At 55.0% G+C, this 18780-nt stretch overlaps 1 protein-coding gene across 1 annotated transcript; it reads right to left on the reverse strand.

Moving 5' to 3' along the window:
• Positions 1–875: 875 nt before the first annotated feature.
• Positions 876–10744, reverse strand: LOC311216520 (olfactory receptor 14C36-like; the record flags this gene model as incomplete). The annotated part of the gene is made up of 4 exons (XM_084298049.1): positions 876–979; positions 5440–5605; positions 6491–6607; positions 9842–10744. The coding sequence occupies 4 exons, from the start codon at positions 10742–10744 to the stop codon at positions 876–878; spliced, it is 1290 nt and encodes a 429-aa protein (XP_084154175.1).
• Between the last annotated feature and the right edge of the window lie 8036 nt (positions 10745–18780).

Raw genomic sequence — 18780 nt, forward strand, 5'->3', positions numbered from 1 at the left:
TAGTCATGTATGGTCCCCGGCCTGGCTACCTGGGTCGGGTCCCCACCCCGGTCCCAGGTCCCCAGATTGCTTCGGGTCCCTGGCCCAGGTACATGGGTTGGGTCCCCAGCCCCTGGTCCCCGGGTCATGTCGGGTCCCCGGCCTGGGTCCCAGTGGACCACGGGTCCCAGTGGACCCCAACACTGGTTCAATGGGTCATGTCGGGTCTACAGCCCTAGTCCTAGTGTCAGATCAGGAGCCCGGCCCCGGGTCACCGGGTCATGTCTCCCTGGGTTGGGTGGGGAACCCAGACCCAGGACACCCGGTCAGATCGGGAGCCCGGCCCCGGGTCACCGGGTCATGTCGGGTCTCCAGACCAGGTCCCTGGGTTGCGGGGGGAACCCAGCCCCAGGACACCCGGTCATGTTAGGTCCCCGGCCCGGGTCCCTGGGTTAGGTCCGGTCCCTGACCCGGGTCCCCGGGTCGGGACGGGACCCCGGCTCCAGGTCACCCGGTCACGTCGTGTCCCTGGCCCGGGTCACCGGGTAGGGTCCAGTCCCCGGGCCGGGTCCCCGGGTCAGGTCGGGACCTTGGCCCCGGGTCCTCGGGTCAGGTCGGGACCCTGGCCCATGTCCCTGGGTTGGGTTGGGACCCCGGCCCCGGGTCATAGGTTCATGTCGGGTCCCCTGCCCAGCTCCAAGGGTAGGGTCGGGACCCAGGTCCCTGGTCCCCGGGTCCTGTCGGATCACCGACCACGGTCCACCAGTCGGGTCGGGACCCAGGCCCGAGTCCCCTGGTCACGTCAGCTTCCCGGCCTGGGTCCCCGGGTATTGTCGGGACCCTGGCCCCAGGTCACTGGGTCCTGTCGTTTCCCCGTCCCGGGTCCCCAGGTCAGGTCAGGACCCTGGTTCCAAGTCACTGGGTCCTGTCAGCTCCTCAGCCCGGTTTCCCTGGGTCGGGTCAGAATCCCGGCCCTGGGTCAGCGGGTCATCAACATGACCTGGGGACCCGGGACCAGGGACACGACATTACCGGGTGACCTCGGGTCGGGGTCCCAACCCAACTCAGGGACCTGGTCCAGGCACCTGACGAGTCCTCGGCCTGGGTCCCAGTGTTGGGTCGGGACCACGGCCCAAGGTCAGCCGGTCATGACGGGTCCCCGGCCTGGGTCACTGTGTCGGGTCTGGACATCAACCCCGGTTCATTTGTTCATGTCGGGTCCCCAGCCCAAGTCCTAGGAGGTTCGGGTTGGGACCCCGTCCCCGGATCATGTTGGGTCTCCGGACCAGGTCCCTGGGTTGGGTTGGGAAGTCACTGTGTCAGGTACCCCGTCCCCAGATCATGTTGGGTCTCTGGACCTGGGCCCCGAGACCCCGGGTCATGTCGTGTCCCCGGCCCGGGTCGCCGGGTTGGGTCCAGTCCCTGGCCCAGGTCCCCCCAGGTTCCCGGGTCAGGTCTTGACCCAGGCCCCAGGTCACCGGGTCATGTCTGGTCCCCGGATAAGGTCTCTGGGTTGGGTCAGGACCCTGGCCCCGGGTCCCCGGGTCATGTAGGTTCCCTGGCTAGGAATACTGGGTCGGGTCGGGACCCCGGTCCCGGGTCACCGGGTCATGTCGGGTGCCCAGACAAGGTCCCCGGGTTGGCTCGGGACCCCGACCCCAGGTCACCTGGTCATGTTAGGTCCCCGGCCCGAGTCCCCGGTTTGGGTCGGGACCCTGGTCCCGGGTCACCGGGTCATGTTGGGTCCCCAGCCCGGGTCCCAATGTTGGTTCCCCACCCCGGCCCCAGATCCATGGGTTGGGTTGGGCCCCGGTCCCCGGTCCCCAGGTCATGTCGTGTCCCCGACTTGGGTCCCCGGGTTCAGTCCGGTCCCCGGCCCAGGTCCCGGGTCAGTTTGTGTCCCCGACCCAGGTCCCCGGGTCGGGTTGGGACCCTGGTCCCGGGTCACCAGCTCATGTCGGGTCCCCGGCCCGCGTCCCCGGGTTGGGTCCAGTCCGCGGTACAGGTCATCGGGTCTGGTCAGGTCCGCAGTCCAGGTCCCTGGGTTGATTTGGATCCATGGCCCAGGTCCCCGGGTCGGGTCGGGTCCCCGGCCCGGGTCCCTGTGTCGGATCGGGACCTCGGACCTGAGTCACCGGATCATGTCCGGTCCCTGGTCCGGGTCCTAGGGTTGGGTCGGGTCCCCAGCCTCAGGTCCCCAGGTCATATATTGTCCCTGGCCCTGGTCCCCTGGTTTGGACCACGGCCCAAGGTCACCTGGTCATGACGGGTCCCCGTCCTGGGTCAATGTGTCGGGTCTGGACCACGACCCAGGTTCACTTGGTCATGCCAAGTCCCTGGCCCAAGTCCTAGGAGGTTCCCGAGTTGGGTCGGGACCCCGTCCCTGGATTATGTCTGGTCTCCGGACCAGGTCCCCGGGTTGGGTCGGGAACCCGGCCCCGAGTCCCCGGGTCATGTCGTGTCCCCGGCCTGGGTCCCTGGGTTGGGTCGGGTCTGCAGTCCAGGTCCACTGTTCAGGTCGTGTCCCCGGCCCCGGGTCACCGGGTCATGTCGAGTCCCCGGCCCGTGAGCAAATGTCGGGTCCCGACCCTGACCCCAGGTCCCCAGTTTGTGTTGTGTCCCTGGCCCGGGTCCCCGTGTCTGGTCAGGTCCTCGGCCCGGGTCCCTGGGTCGGGTGGGGACCCCAGCCCCAGGTCAGTGCGTCATGTCTCGTCCCCAGACCACGTCCCCGGGTTGGGTCTGGTCTGCAGTCCAGGTCCCAGGGTTGAATCGGGACCCCGGCCCCAGGTCAGTGCGTCATGTCGGGACCCAGGTCCCGGGTCCCCGGGTCATGTCGGGTCACTGGCCGGGGTGACCTGCTCTCCAGAATTGGTCTGGTCCCCAGCCCTGGTCCCCAGCCCTGGTCCCGAGCCGTGGTCTGGTCCCCAGCCCTGTTCCCAGCCCTGGTCCTCAGCCCTGGTTGCTAGCCCTGGTCCGGTCCCCAGCCCTGGTCCCAAGCCATGGACTCCAGACCTGGTCCTATCCCCAGCCCTGGTCTGTTCCCCAGCCCTGGTCCCCTGCCCTGGTCCGGTCCCCAGCCCTGGTCCATAGCCCTGGTCCCCAGTCCTGGTCCCCAGCAATGTTTTGGTCCCCAGCCTTGTTTCCTAGACCTGGTCCCCAGGCCTGGTCCGGTCCCCAGCCCTGGTACCCAGCTCTGGTCCCCAGCCTTAATCCCAAGCCATTGTCTCCAGACCTGGTCCTGTCCCCAGCCCTGGTCCCCAGCCCTGGTACCCGAACCTGGTCCCAAGCCATGGTTCCCACCCCTGGTCCTGTCACAAACACTGGTCCGGTCCCCAGCCCTGGTCCCTAGCCCTGGTCCCCAGCCCTGGTCCAGTTCCCTGCCCTTGTCCTGGGTTTAAGGCTTGATTTCCAGCTCAGGTAGTTCTGGAACATTCATGAGAGGCCTGTGGGAGTTGCAGGCCACACCAGCGTCTGGAACATAGGATGACTTCCTCCCAGAGCCAGATCCCAAAGAGGCACCAGCTCCCAGGGAAACCTGGCCCTGGACTGTCCCCATCACGAGGAGGCTGAGCCATGCCCAGAGGAGCCCTAGGGCTGAGGACAGGACCCATCATCAGGACCCAGGAGTCCTGGCTGCCACATTGTCCCCTGAGCCCAGCGGGACATTCAGGCAGGGTTCTCGCAGCAGCCACCAGCTCTGTCCAGCACCACCACCACCCCCCAGGCCAGGACCCGCAGCTTTGGACAGCTGACAGCCCCTGGGCCACCCCGTGGGAAGGGACTCCTGACACCCTTATGTTTTGGGGAGAGGTGTAGGAGCACTGGGAACAGGGAAGTCATGTCAGAGGCGATGGTCACCCTCCAGCAGCCCTCCATCTCGCTTGCTGCTGGCCCTCAGCTCAGGACAAAGGATGCCTGCCCTGGCTCCTCAACCACAGCTCCTCTGCAAGGTGCCCCTGCTCCTCCGCCCATCAGCGAGGGTCGCCCAGTGCAAGCTTGCTGCCTGCTGACCCCACTCCTGGCCACAGAAGGACAGCGCTGGGGAGCACCCAAGCAGTGCCCAGCAGGGACCAGGCCTTGCAGGGAAGTGCCGGCACTGCTGCTGCTCCAGTGACGATATCCTGGTGATGCAGGGCATCCCCCTGTGACATCAACCTGTGTCATAAGAAGGCTTATGACGTCAGCAGCATGGAGACAGCACAGCTCATGAGACAGACGAGAGATTTCCCTTCTTGTCCTGAGAAACAGTCACCTCCCTTCTGCCCAGTTCATTCCTAGCGGTTCCTGGCCCATCCACCAGGAACATCTCCAAATGCTGACAAAGGCCACGGAATAGAGGAAGTGGAGTGCTGGAGAAGTCACTGCTGTGTTCCTGCCTCAACACGCCTGTGCTCTTGGGAACCCTTCCAGGAAGGTGGGGTTTGAGGTTTTTCCTAGGGCTGGGCCTTTTGCAAAAGACAGGGTAAAACCTGTCTTCAGATCACTGAAGTTTCTTGACACGCTTTGCCTGAGTCTTGAGAGTATGATTCATTCTGTCCACTCTGCCACTAGACTGGGGTCTGTCTGTAAGGGGTATGTGGATCCCAACCAATCCCTAATAGTCTGCTTCTTTCAGTAACCCCCTTGGCTATCAATTGTGGATCTCTGTCCGATGGCATTCCCAAAGATGCCCCAAATCTCGGAATTCTTTCTTTTACCAGAGCTTGTACTACTTCTCTCGCCTTCCTGGTACGACACGGAAAGGCCTCAGGCCAGCCTGCAGACGAGTCCACGAGGACTGAGAAATACTTCAGCCCCCCTTTTCTAGGCAGTTCGCTAAAGTCTATCTGCCAATACTCTCCAGGTGCCTGCCCCTCAGCAGTGGATTTTTGTGTGTTTAGTGGATTGTTTCTCCAACATATGTCATGCCTTTCTGTGACTGTCCTAGGAGCCTCCACCATGCTCCTGCGTATAAATGAGAGGGGTTTTGCCTCTCAGCTGAAGCCGTCCCCATGCTCTCAGCATATTTAAGCAAACTAAATGCAGCTACAGCCTCTTCTTTGTCTGAGACCCAATCTCAGCTAATGAGGAAGTAATGGGACCAGCAAATCCTTTCTGGCTGCAGCAGCTTGGGCCTGGCTGCCCTGGCCCTGCGGCAGGAGGAGCTGCCTGAAGACCCCCAGGAATGGCACAAAGGGGCTGCAGGCCTCCCAGGGTCTATGAGTGAGTGGATCTGTGCAGTGCTGGATGTAGGGCTGGGCCCCAAAACCTCATCTCTTTCCCTGTGCTGAAAAACAGCTGGACTATGACATGCATATTGCAGGAGGAGTGTCAAGACGTCATCTGCAAGGAGAAGCAACATCCTCACTGCCACAGCAAGCCCAAGTTGCTTGCACCATTCAGAACAAGGTCCTAGAGGAAGGGTTGCTAAGAGAAACAGCTCCGGGGCCACGGGGTCTTTTGGGGGAACTCAAGCTCTACCCTGACCGTTGGAGACAATCCTCTGCTTCTCCCAGGCCTTTCCAAAGAGCAGGGAGAACAAATCCTTCTGGACATGGGGCAGGAAGAGGGGGGCTGCTGCCTTCTCACCAGGGAGGATCTCAGGGGGACAGTACATGTCCTCCAGCCACGCCTCATCAATGTCCAGCTGGAAGAACGGTCTTCGAACCAAGAGCCGCTTTTGCTTCACACGGAATTGCTCTTGGACAATAGCAAAGGTCCCGAGCATCTCCTCAGGTCATCAAAACTCCACCTGGGGCACAGAAACTTGCTGTCACCCCTTGGATCCTGCGGCACAGGCCCTGAGCCTGGCATGAGGATGGAGATGGTCCAGCAGCCAAATGCACCCCTACACCTGGGGGGAGTGGGCAGTGCTGGACATGGCTGACAAGAGAGGCTCCAGGTACAAAGGCCCTGGGCCACCCAGGCACCCTGCTGGCTCTGTCCAGCCGCCTCCCTCCTGCACCAGCCTGTCTTTGATCTCTGCCACACGATCCAAAGCCAGCAGTGCATGTCCTCCCTCTGCACGGTCGCATATCCCAGCTCGACACAGATGTTTCTCTCTACTGGGAAGCTTCCAGCCCAGCTCAGCTGCCCCCCAGCTCTCCCACCTCCCTGCCCTCTCCCCAGCCCAGCCCAGACCAGCAGCCCAGACTGCGCTGGTCCCACAGCAGTGCCCACCACAGGCTGCTGCATGGCTCTGGGCTCTGCCACCACAGCCCCAGTTCCCATTCACTCCTGATCAACTCAGAATGGGTCTCAGACCAACATTTATTTGGTTAAAATACACAGAGATCCTGGCTCCTTGACTACAGAAATCCTGGGTCACACAGAAAGGGTGATACTCAGGCAGGAAGGAATGAAAAAGGGCATTTTTGTGTAGGCAACAATATCACAAGGGCAGAAAGGAAAATTGAAGAAACGCCATATGGAAAGGCAAGATGGCCTGTCATGAATAATACTTGGAGCCATCTGCAGAAGAAGGCAGACAGTCTGTGGCCACTGATAAACACCCAGTCAGCAGTTTCCATACTGAATCCTTGAGCTCCTGGTTCCTCATGCTGTAGATGAAGGGGATCACTACTGGAGGCAGCATGGAGTACAGAACTGCCACCACCAGGTTCAGGGATGGTGAGGAGATGGAGGGGAGCTTCAGGTAGGCAAAAATTCCAGTACATAGAAACAGGGAGACATGGGCCTGTCCACAGGCTGCAGGGGAACTTGTGCTCTGTACCTGGAGCACCTCCTGCCTTCTTTCTGCACTGACCTTGGTGTCTGCAGGGCTGATTCTCACTCCTCTCTCTCCCAGCTGCTGTTGCCCAGCAGGTTTGTCCCTTTTTAAATCTGTTCTCACAGCGGTGTGACCAGCATTGATTATTGGCTTGGCTCTGGCCAGCAGCTGCTCTGGCCTGGAACAGGCTGGGCATGGTCAGCAGGTGGTGAGCAATTAACATTGTGCATCACTTACTTTGTGCATTCGTCTATCATCATCATCATAATCATCGTCATCTTGCTTATTATTACTTTATTATTATTTCCCTTCCTTTTCTGTCCTATCGAATTCTCTCTGCTTAACTAATCTGCTGTCCTTCTATGATGAGATGACAAGCTGAACAGATGAGGGGAGAGCAGTGGATGTGGTCCACATGGACTTCAGCAAGGCTTTTAACACTGTCACCCATAACACCCTCATAGGAAAGCTCAGGAAATGCAGGCTAGATGAGTGGACAGTGGGGTGGATGGACAGTTGCCTGGATGGCAGAGCTTGGAGGGTTGTGCTCAGTGCTGTAGGGTCTAGCTGGAGGCCTGTAGCTAGTGGTGTCCCCTGGGGATTCATACTGGGTCCAGTCTTGTTCAACTTATTCGTCAATTATGGACCTGGATGATGGAACAGAGTACACCCTCAGCAAGTTTGCTGATGACACAAAGCTGGGAGGAGTGGCTGATACCCCAGAGGGCTGTGCTGCCATTCAGAGGGACCTCAACATGCTGGAGGGCTGGGCCAAGAGGAACCTCATGAAGTACAACATGGGCAAGTGCAGGGTCCTGCTCCTAGGGTGGAATAACCCCAAGCACCAGTGCAGGCTGTGGGGTGACCTTCTGGAGAGCAGCTCTGCAGAGAAGGACCTGGAAGTCCTGGGGGAAAGCAGGCTGAGCATGAGTCAGTGTGCCCTTGTGGCCAAGAAGGCCAACGGGATTCTGGGGTGCATTCCGAAGAGTGCTGCCAGGAGGCCAAGGGAAGTGATCCTCCCCCTCTACTCAGCCCTGGTGAGGCCACACCTGCAGTCCTGTGTCCAGTTCTGGACTCTCCAGTACAAGAGGGACATGGAACTACTGGAGCAAGTCCAGAGGAAGGCTGCAAAGATCATTATGGGATTGGAGCACCTGTCATACAAGGACAGGCTGAGCGAACTATTTAGCCTGGAAAAGAGAAGACTGCGAGGGGATCTTATCAATGGGCACAATTATTTGAGGGGAGGGAGTCAAAAGGATGGGACCGGACTCTTTTCAGTGGTGCCCAGTAACAGGACAATAGGTACACACTGACACACAGGAAGTTTCGGCTGAATATGAGAGGACACTTCTTTACTGTAAGGGTGACAGAGCGCTGGAACAGGTTGCCCAAAGAGGTTGTGGAGTCTTCTTCTCTGGAAATATTCAAAGCCCACCTGGATGTGATCCTGTGCAACATCTGCTAGGTGACCCTGCTTGACAGGGGTGGTTGCACTAGATGATCTCCAAAGGTCCCTTCCAACCTCAACCATTGTGTGACTCTGTGATATAATGCTTACAACAATTTTTTAACATGGTCAGATCTATCATTATCTCTACCATTCAGTCCCCATGCTGGGCACCAAAAGGAGTGTTGGATTTAACCCGACAGGCAGCTCAGCACCACTCCACAACTATTCCACTCCCGCCAGGGGGATGGGAAAGACAATCATGAAAAAAAAAAAAGAAAAGAATATCTTATAGGTTGTGATAAAGTTTAATGGGACAGAAAATTAAGCAAAATAATAGTATGAGGCCCACTGTTGAGCAAGCTGTCTCCCTGCAGCCCATGGGTCCCACAGCAGAGCAGATCTCTATGCTGCAGCCTATAGAGCAGCCCATGGTAGATGCCTGAAGGAGGCTGCGGCCCATGGAGAGCCCCCCCAGGAGCAGAGGATCAGGGGGAAGCTGCTGCCTGTGGGGGACCTGTGTTGGAGCAGTTTCCTCCCGATGGATGGACACAGTGGTATGGACCTATCTTGAAGAGCTGCTGCCTCTGGGAAGTCCAGGCAGGATCAATTCAGGAAGAACAGCATCCTTCGGGAGAGACCCCACACTGGAGTATGGGCAGACAGTGACAGCGAAGGAGTGGCAGAGACAAAGCATCACGGGCTGACCGCAGTCCCCATTCCTTGTTCCCCTGTGCTGCTCAGGTGGATGAGGAATAAGATGGTGGATGGGGAGGAAAGCGTTTTTAGTTTGCTTGTAGTTTCTTACTATTCTAGTCTGTTTAATCAATCATAGAATATCCCAAGTTGGAAGGGATGCACAAGGATCATCAAGTCCAACTCCTGGCTCCACACAGATCTACCCAAAATTCAGACCATATGACAGGGAACATACTCCAAACACTTCTTAAACTCTGACAGGATTGCTGCTGTGACTACATCCCTGTGGAGCCTGTTCCAGTGCGCGACCACCCTCTCAGTGAATAACCTCTTCCTGATATACAACCTGAATCTCACCTGTCACAGCTTGACTCCATTCTATCAGGTCCTATCACTGGTCACCAGAGAGAAGAGATTGGCGCCTGCCCCTCCACTCCCTCTCGTAAGGAAACACAGAAAGTGTTAATAACACTCAATAAATTATCTTAATCTCCCTACACTGAGTCTGCTTTACCCATGACTGCAATTGAGTGCTCCACCTGTCCCTTAAATCAACCCTAGAGCGTTTTCCCATTTTGTTTTATTCATTTGATTCATTTGTTCCTTTGAAGATAGGGAGTGAAAGAGCAGTGTTGCAGAGTTCAGCTGCCCACCAGTGTGAAACTACCATACTGTACAGCTCCGTTATTGGCACAAGCTATGCATGGAGATGAAAAATTTCAGTCAGTGCATTGGGGAGATTCTGTTTTATTACAAAAAAAAAAAAAAAGAAAAGAAAAGAGGGAGGCAGTGCTCACATATAGGTAGACAAAAAAAATCACGTAGAGCAGTTTCATTCCTGAATGGATACTGTATAAATCAAAAACAGTTTTCTAAGAAAGTAATGAATGAAAATGATACTGAAGATAAAAGTAACAATAATGATAATGAAACAGGTATCCAGGAAATCACTTTAGGGGAAAGAGGGGAAATTTCTCAATATATTCAAACATCCATGAAGATACTTTTCTAATAGCACCTCTGAGCTCCTGGTTCCTCATGCTGTAGATGAGGGGGTTCACTACTGGAGGCACCACTGAGTACAGAACTGCCACCACCAGGTTCAGGGATGGGGAAGAGATGGAGGGGGGCTTCAGGTAGGCAAATATGAGAGTGCTGAGGAACAGGGAGACCACGAACAGGTGAGGGACACATGTGGAAAGGGCTTTGTACTGTCCCTGCTCAGAGGGAATCCTCAGCACAGCCCTGAAGATCTGCACATAGGAGAAAAGAATGAAAACAAAACATCCAAACCCCAAAAAAGCACTGAACATAAGAAATCCAACTTCCCTGAGGTAGGCGTCTGTGCAGGAGAGCTTGAGGATCGAGGGGATTTCACAGAAGAACTGGTCCACGGCATTGCCTTGGCAGAGGGGCAGGGAAAATGTATTGGCAGTGTGCAGCAGAGCATAGAGAACCCCACTGCCCCAAGCATCTGCTGACATCTGGGCACAAGCTCTGCTGCCCAGGAGGGTCCTATAGTGCAGGGGCTTGCAGATGGCAATGTAGCGGTCATAGGCCATGATGGTAAGAAGAAAATACTCTGCTGATATCAAGAAGATAAATGAAAAGACCTGTGCAACACATCCTTCATAGGAAATGGCCCTGGTATCCCAGAGGGAATTGGCCATGGCTTTGGGGACAGTGGTGGAGATGCAGCCCAGGTCGAGGAGGGCGAGGTTGAGGAGGAAGAAGTACATGGGGCTGTGAAGGCGGTGGTCGCAGGCTACGGCTGTGAGGATGAGGCCGTTGCCCAGGAGGGCAGCCAGGTAGATGCCCAGGAAGAGCGCGAAGTGCAGGAGCTGCAGCTCCCGTGTGTCTGCGAATGGCAGGAGGAGGAAGTCGGTGATGGAGCTGCTGTTGGACATCTGAGACATCCTAGACAAAGGGATGATCCAAGGAAGGAAAGACAGTGTTAATTAGGAGAGGGATCTCTGAGAAAAACTTAATCCATCTCTCACTGAAACCCCCTACAGTGACTTTCCCATTTCTGGGACTTTTCTCCTGCTCTGTTGCTTGAGCTTTGGATGGTGCTACAGTCAAGTGCCACTGGGAGTAGGGACACTGGTGTGCACTTTGGAGGAGTCACGACGGTCCTACAGGTCTAAACATAAAGAAATCAGGAGTGATCTCTGATTAAATGTACCTCTGATGTATGTGGACTTCCCAGCATTACCACTCTCAACACTCTTGACTGCCAAACGGCATTTGTGGTTTAATTTGTTCCAACTGCATCTGTGACACTCTTCTGAGTCTTTTGAGGGTAGAAAACCCTGGCATTTTTCCTACATTCCAGGTGAGATTTTGTGAATGTCCTTAGTGTAGTGAGGATAGCCAGTCTGTCCATCTACCCTGGTCTCAGCCAGACTCCTCTAGGGCTCAGTCGAGTTGCCCACATTGAACTGCTCAATGATTGTGGTCTCCAGAATGTCTGGGAAAACGATTCAGCTTTTTCTTTCCCTCCAGACTGCATTGCCTCAAGCCCCAGAGTTTAGAAGGGGGTTTGGGAAGCTGTCTCCTAAGGACAGATCTGCGTGGTGGGACCAAATAGGTCAGAGCTTGAGCTACAGCTGAAAGCCAGATCTGCAGGGAGCCATAAAGCAACAACAGCAACACTAGGTGTAGGAGCAGAAACAGCACAGGGCTTCTGCCACGGGAGGCAAGGCCGGGGAGAGATTGACAAGAACTCAGGAGACTCTGCTCTGTTGGAGGTTCTGCTGCTGAGGTTATGAGTCACGTCCTGAATCCTGTGAGCCAGGGGACAGACAGAGAGGTGCCAGACTACTCTGTTAACACTGTCCTACAATTCCCTGCCCATGGCTGTGCTGCCTGCAGCTGTCCCTGCCTGCAGCTGGGGCTCTGTCCCCACGCCTCCTGCCTGCAGCTCACAGCCCCCATCCCACCCGCTGTGTGCTCAGCTCTGCCCTGCAGACACCTCCTGGCAGCAGGGCTCTGCCCAGGGGCAGCTCACTGGGGGCACGTCCTAGAGCCCAGCTCACAGTGACCCTGCTGACACTGCAGCTGTGGTGGTGGAGCTTTCTAGGGGCTGAGGGGCAGGACAGGGACTTGCTGAGGGTCCTTGTAAACTTCCTTCTTATGGTGTATAAGTCTCAGTCTCTTCTTGGAAATAACAGCTTCTATTTCTATTCCCAGTGAGCTAAAAGAAGAGAAAACTGAATGCAGAGGCTCAGGAAAGATGAAAGTGAAGTTCCCTTTGAAATACCCTTGGTGTGCTGTGTGTCTGTAAGCAGCATGCGGAAGGGAGCAGCCTCCCGCCAGCAGCAGGACCCTGCCCTGCCGGGGGGGCTCCTTCCACCCACCGCTTCTCCCCGCTGCACCCTGGTCAGCTCCTCGGGCAGGCTGAGTGCTGAGCCTGGTAGGCAGCAGAAGCCCTGCCCCGCCACACAGCCCCTGGGGCACAGCAGGGACCCTGCTCTGCACCACAGCTCTGGACACCCCTGCCTGCACCCCTGGCTTCTCCTGCCTTCAGCCAGAGACTTACCAGGTCAGGGCAGGGAAGTCTTCTCCGGCAGCGAGCTCTGGGCATGCTGCCACTTCTGCCTGCCTTCAAGCACTGTGTCTCTGCAGGCAGTGCCCCCAGGCCTGCTGCACTGTGCAGAGGAGCTGCTCCTGGGCAGAGCTGTCTCTCTGCAGCGCTGCCTGCTTGCCAGGAGCTCCCCTTGGGCCCAGGAGCCCGGCCCAGCTCAGCAGCAGAGGCCCAGCCCAAGGCCTCCCTTGCTCTGCCCCCCACCAGGCTCCCTGCACATGGCCCTGGGACTGCAGGGGAACCTGCTGGCAAACAGCCTGAAGGAATCCCTGGGCTGCCCTCCCTCCCCTAGGCACACACACTTCTCACCAGCAGTGTCGTTTCTCCTATTGGAAATAAGTGTGCAGAAGGAGAGAATCACCTCTCCATGTCCCATCATTAGGCAGGACACCAAGAGATGGAGGGGAGGGGGAGAGCTGAGGTCCTCTATCCCTTCAGAAGGAAGCCATTCAGATGAGCGTTTTCATACCCAGGCTCTTGGCACAGGATCTGGGACAAGTCTGAGTTTGGCCCTTGTGCCACAGCTGAGGTGCTGCAGCCCAGATGTGCCTCAATGCCCTCAGCCTGGGGCACAGGCAGGAGGAGCTGGATCCCCGCCTGCTGTCACAGGGCTGGGACATTGATGGAAGAGCTGCTGAGGTGTGGGGGGACAGGTCCCTCAGCTTGGGGTGCTGTGCTGGATGGGGGCAGATTCTTCAGAAGAGACAAGCAGGGATGATAAACAGCGAACACGTTTGCCTTTCCGTCGTGTACCACCTCTGCCTCCTGCATGGCAGTCCGGGGGATGGTGCTGAGGCCTTCTGAAATCTCAGAGCCCCGTGTGATATCTGGGAAGGAAGGCCCTGGCATGCACTGGAATTCCCTGCATATAACACATCCTACTTCTCCAAGCGAGCGACATGCAGTGAAGAGGAATTCAGGCACACTGAGGGACTGCTGCATCCCAGGTGCCTTCGCTCCACTTCCTATATTCCATGGCCTTTGTCAGCATTTGGAGATGTTCCTGGTGGATTTGTCAGGATCCTGTGGAAAAGAACTGGGCAGAAGGGAGGTGAGAATTTCTCAGGACAAGAAGAGAAATCTCTCATCATTCTTGCAAGCTGTCCTGTCTCCTTGCTGCTGAACTAATAGGACTTTAAATGACGCGGGCTGATGTCACAGGGGGTGCCCTGCATCACCAGGATATCGTCACTGGAGCAGCGGCAGTGCCGGCACTTCCCTGCAAGGCCTGGTCCCTGCTGGGCACTGCTTGAGTGCTCCCCAGCGCTGTCCTTCTGTGGCCAGGAGTGGGGTCAGCAGGCAGCAAGCTTGCACTGGGCGACCCTCGCTGACGGGCGGAGGAGCAGGGGCACCTTGCAGAGGAGCTGTGGTTGAGGAGCCAGGGCGGGCATCCCTTGTCCTGAGCTGAGGGCCAGCAGCAAGTGAGAATGGAGGGCTGCAGGAGGGTGACCATCACCTCTGACATGACTTCCCTGTTCCCAGTGCTCCTGCAGCTCTCCTCCAAAGGTGAGGGTGTCAGGACCCCTTTTCCAAGATGTGTCACAGGGGCTGTCAGCTGTCCAAAGCTGCAAGTCCTGGGCTTTGGGGGGAGGCTGGAGAAGGCTGTTGGCTGCTGCAAGAGCCCTTCCTGAGTGTCCCTCTGAGCTCAGGGGACAATGTGGCAGCCAGGACTCCTGCGTCCTGATGCTAGGGATGCCCTTATCCCTAGGGCTTCTCCAGGCATGCCTCCTTGCTATGGGGGACAATCCAGGACCAGGTTTCCCTGGGAGCTTGGTGCCTCTTTGGGATCTGGCTCTGGGAGGAAAGACAGAGAATCATAGAATCATGGAATGGCCTGGGTTGAAAAGGATCTTAAAGATCACCTAGTTTCAACCCCCCTGCTCTGGGCAGGGTTGCCAACCACTAGAGCAGGATGCCCAGAGCCACATCCAGGTGGCCTTGAATGCCTCCAGGGATGGGTCATCCACAACCTCTCTGGACAACATGATCCACTGCCTCACCATCGTCTGAGTGAAAAAAGGTCTCCTAATTTCTAGTCTAAACCTCCCCTGTCTTACTTTAAAACCTGGGGGCTTCAGTCCCGTACTCAGTATTCCAGGTGGGGTCTCACAAGAGCAGAATAGAATGGGACAGACACCTCCCTCTCCCTCCTAGCCACTCCTTTTTAATGCAGCCCAGGACATAGTTGACCTTCTGGGCTGCAAGCACGCACTGCTGGCTCATGTGCAGCTTCCCGTGCAGCAGGACCTCCAGGTCCTTCTCCACAGGGCTGCTCTCAAGTTCTTCTTTACCCAGTCTATATAAATACCCGGGATTGCCCAAGCCAAGAGCAACGTCTTGCACTTGGTCTTGTTAAACCTCATTAGGTTCTCATGGGCCCAGTACTCCAGCCTGTCCAGGTCCCTCTGGATGGCATCTCTTCCCTCTACTGTATTGAGTGCACTGCTGAGTTTGGTGACATCTGCAAACTTGCTGAGGATGCAGTCGGTTCCATCATCAATGTCATTGATAAAGATGTTGAAGAGCACCAGCTCCAAGACCAACCCCTGAGGGACACCACTTGTGACCAGCCTCCACCCAGACAAAAAAACATTGATCACAATACTTTGGCTGAGACCAGCCAACCAATTCTTGATCCACCTAACAGTCCATCCTTCAAATCCATACCTCTCCAATTTAGAGAGATGAACGTGGTGAGGGACCATATCTAAGGCTTTGCTCAAGTCCAGGTAGATTATATTCGTAGCCCTTCCTTTGTCCACCAATGCCATCACTCCATCATAGAAGGCCACCAGATTGGTTAGGCAAGATCTGCCTTTGGTGAAGCCATGCTGACTGTTTTGAATCACCTCTTTATCTCATGCATGCCTTCAGATGTGTTCCAGGAGGGACTGCTCCGTGATCTTCCCAGGCACAGAGGTGAGGCTCACCAGCCTATAGTTCCCCGGCTCTTCTGTTCTCCCTTTCTTAAAAATGGGAGTCATGTTTTCCTTTTTCCAGTCCCTGGAGGCTTCACCCAACAGCCATGATTTTTCGAATATGATGGAGAATGGCTCAGCAACCACATCAGCCATCTCTCTCAGCACCCTGGGATGTATACCCTATGGCCCCATGGACTTGCACACATCCAGTTTCATTAGGCAGTCCTGGACTTGTTCCACTGTCACAGTGGGACCGAATCCGCTCCTCTCACCCTCTCCTCAAGGTTCAGGGTCCTGACAGACACAGGAAACTTGACTATGAGTGAAGACTGAGGCAAAGCACTTATTGAGTACCTGAGCTTTTTCCATGTCTGAGGAAGCCAGTTCTCCCATCTCGTTTATCAGAGAGGGAACACTCTCCTTGGCCTGTCTCCTCCTGCCTATGTATCCGTAGAACCCCTTCTTGTTATTCTTCATGTCCCTTGCCAAGTTCAGCTCCATCTGTACCTTGGCTTTCCTGACACCATCTCTACACCCCCGGATGACACCCCTGTATTCCTCCCAGGCTATACAACCCTGCTTCCACTCCCTGTACATTTTCCTATTTTTCCCTCAGTTTAAGCAGCAGGTTCTTGCTCAGCCATGCCGGTCGCCCACCTCCTCTGCTTGAAGTGTCCTTCACTCTGCTCACAGTGTTTGTCTTAGCTTATGGATGAACTGCATTAGATGTCTTTGAGTCTTCTGAGCCCAAATCCAGGGTGTATCACCTGCTGCACCTACAGCACAATGCCTATTACTTCCCCTTACTATGCTGACCGACCTTATGGGTCTGTTCATATTAATTCCTTATAATTTCCCTAGTTGGAAGGGCACATATTCCCCAGACTGGGGTAGCTGCTGGGCTGTGCCACAGCCACTCAAATTTACCTACTCTTGAGTCTTTCCACCTGAGTTTATCACACATGACCCAACACAAATTTCTCGGGGGTCTCAATGGCCATTTCAAGCGTAGTTAACTCCAGGAATCCAGTATGTGGATGGGTGTGCTAGAATGCATGGTGCATTGCCACAGGAATCCCTTGCAGAACCTATGGTATTATCCAGGCCATAGTCTCGAGTTCCCAGACTGAAGTGGCTGCCTTCCAATGACTGTGACTTATATTAGACTCATAGAAACATAGAACCATAGAGCCATGTAGATTGGAAAAGACTTCTCAGATCATCAAGTCCAACTGTTAACCTAACACTGCCATGTCTGCCACTAAACCATGTCCCTAAGCACCACATTTACATGACTTGGGAATACCTCCAGGGATGACCACTCCACCATATCCCTGGGCAGCCTGTTCCAGTGCATCACAACCCTTTCAGGGATGACATTTTCCCCAATATTCAACCTAAACCTCCCCTGGTGCAACTTCAGGCCATTTCCTCTTGTCCTATTGCTGGCCCCAGTACTGTGCCCTGGGGGACTCCACTTGTGACCTGCTGCCAATTGGATTTAACTCTGGGAAACAGAGTTGAAAACTTTACTAAACCTTAGGCAGACAACATCCACTGCCTTTCTCTCATCCATTAAGTGCATCACCTTTTCATAGGAGAACAGGTTCATCAAGCAGGATCTGCCTTTCATTAATCCAGGCTGACTGATCACCTGGTTATCCTGTATGTGCTGCATGATGGCAGTCAGGATAATCTGCATCATATCCTTCCATGGCACCAAAGTCAGACTGACAGGCCTGTAGTTCCCTGGGTCCTCCTTCTGGCCTTTGCTGTAGATGGGCATCACATTTGCTAGGGGAGAGTTGACTGGGACCTCCCCTGACTGCCAGGACTGCTGATAAATGTTGCAAAGTTACTTGGTAAGTACTTCTGCCATCTCTTTCAATACGCTTGGGTGGATCCCATCTGGCCCCATTGTGTATGTGTAAGTGGAGTAGCAAGTCGCTAAACATCTCCTCTTGGATTAGGAGGGCTTCATTCTGCTCCTCACCCCTGTCTACTAGCTCTGGGGGCTGGACACCCAGAGAACAACTGGACTTCCTACTAAAGACAGAGGCAAAGAAGGCATTAAGCACCTCTGCCTTTTCATCATCTCTTCTCAACTGTGTTTCCCCCCATATATTATTAAGGATGGAGATTCTCCTTAGTCCTCCTTTTGTTGCTAAGGTATTTATAAAATCATTTTTCATTCTCCTTTATGGCAGTAGCCAGACTGAGTTCCAGTTGGGCTTTGGCACATCTAATTTTCTCCCTGCACAACCTCACAACATCTTTGTAGTTAATCCTCCTGAGTGTCCTTCTCCTCCTTACAAAGATTATAAACTCTCTTTTTCTTACTGAGCTTCAGCCAAAGCTCTCTGTTCAGCCAGGCCGATCTTCTCCGCTGGCTCATCTTTCATCACACGGGGATGACCTTTTCCTGTGCCTTTAGGATTTCGTTCTTGAAGTGTGTCCAGCCTTCCTGGACTCCTTTGCCCTTCTGGACTGCCTCCCAAGGGACTCTCCCAATCAGTCTCCTTAACAAGCCAAATTCAACCCTCCAGAAATACAGGGAGGCAATACTGCTAACCCTGCTCCTTACCTCTCCACGACTCAAAAGCTCTATTAATTTGTGATTGCTATGCCCAAGATTTGCCTTCCAACCTTCATATCCCCCCCAAGTCCTTCTCTGTTCACAAGCAAAAAGTCCAGCAGGGCACCTTCCCTGGTTGCCTCACTCACCAGCTGCATCAGGAAGTTATTTTCCACCCACTCCAGAGACCTCCTAGACTGTTTCCTCTCTGCTGTGTTGTCTTTAGAGCAGACATCTGGGAAGTTGAAGTCCCCCACCAGACTGTATTTTCAGTAACCCAGTCAGTGTCAGCCAGTGTGTGAGTGGCTCTAGGACAAGGATGCACTCCAGATATTCCAGGCTTTCATTCAATAACCTGCCATGCTCTAGGACAGAAGTGACTGAGCACAAGCTAAAATATCAAAGCTCTTTTGTGTTTGTATAGAGCATTCCCATACTCCAAATTCACCTCTAGAAGAGTCCAAAACACTCCAGGTACTCACAATTGACATAAGCTATAGCAGAATTATTGCAGCCTGTTGCAAGGAGTCCTGGAAGTGCTTTTCCCTGATGACCAGCTCTGGTGAAGGCCTTGGGTTGCTTGGCTTGGAATGAATGCCAGTGGATATTGGAAAGCAAGAGAACCAAGTCTTTGCACAAGTTTGAGCCCCAAGGCTGCATGCCACTCACAGAGGTTGCCCAGGTGACATGTGGCAGCAATAGCTTCTGCCGAGAGGCAAAACCCCTCTCTCAATGGAAGGGACGAGCAAGAAAGCCTTCGTCCCATTTGGCTGATCTCACAGTAATAAGCAGGCACAAAGCTGCCAGGCTGTCACCATGACTATAGCAGTGTGCCACTCTGTCAAGCAACAAGCAGCGTTT

This window comes from Netta rufina (genome assembly GCF_964035555.1).
Source record: "Netta rufina genome assembly, chromosome: 18".
NCBI lineage: Eukaryota > Metazoa > Chordata > Aves > Anseriformes > Anatidae > Netta > Netta rufina.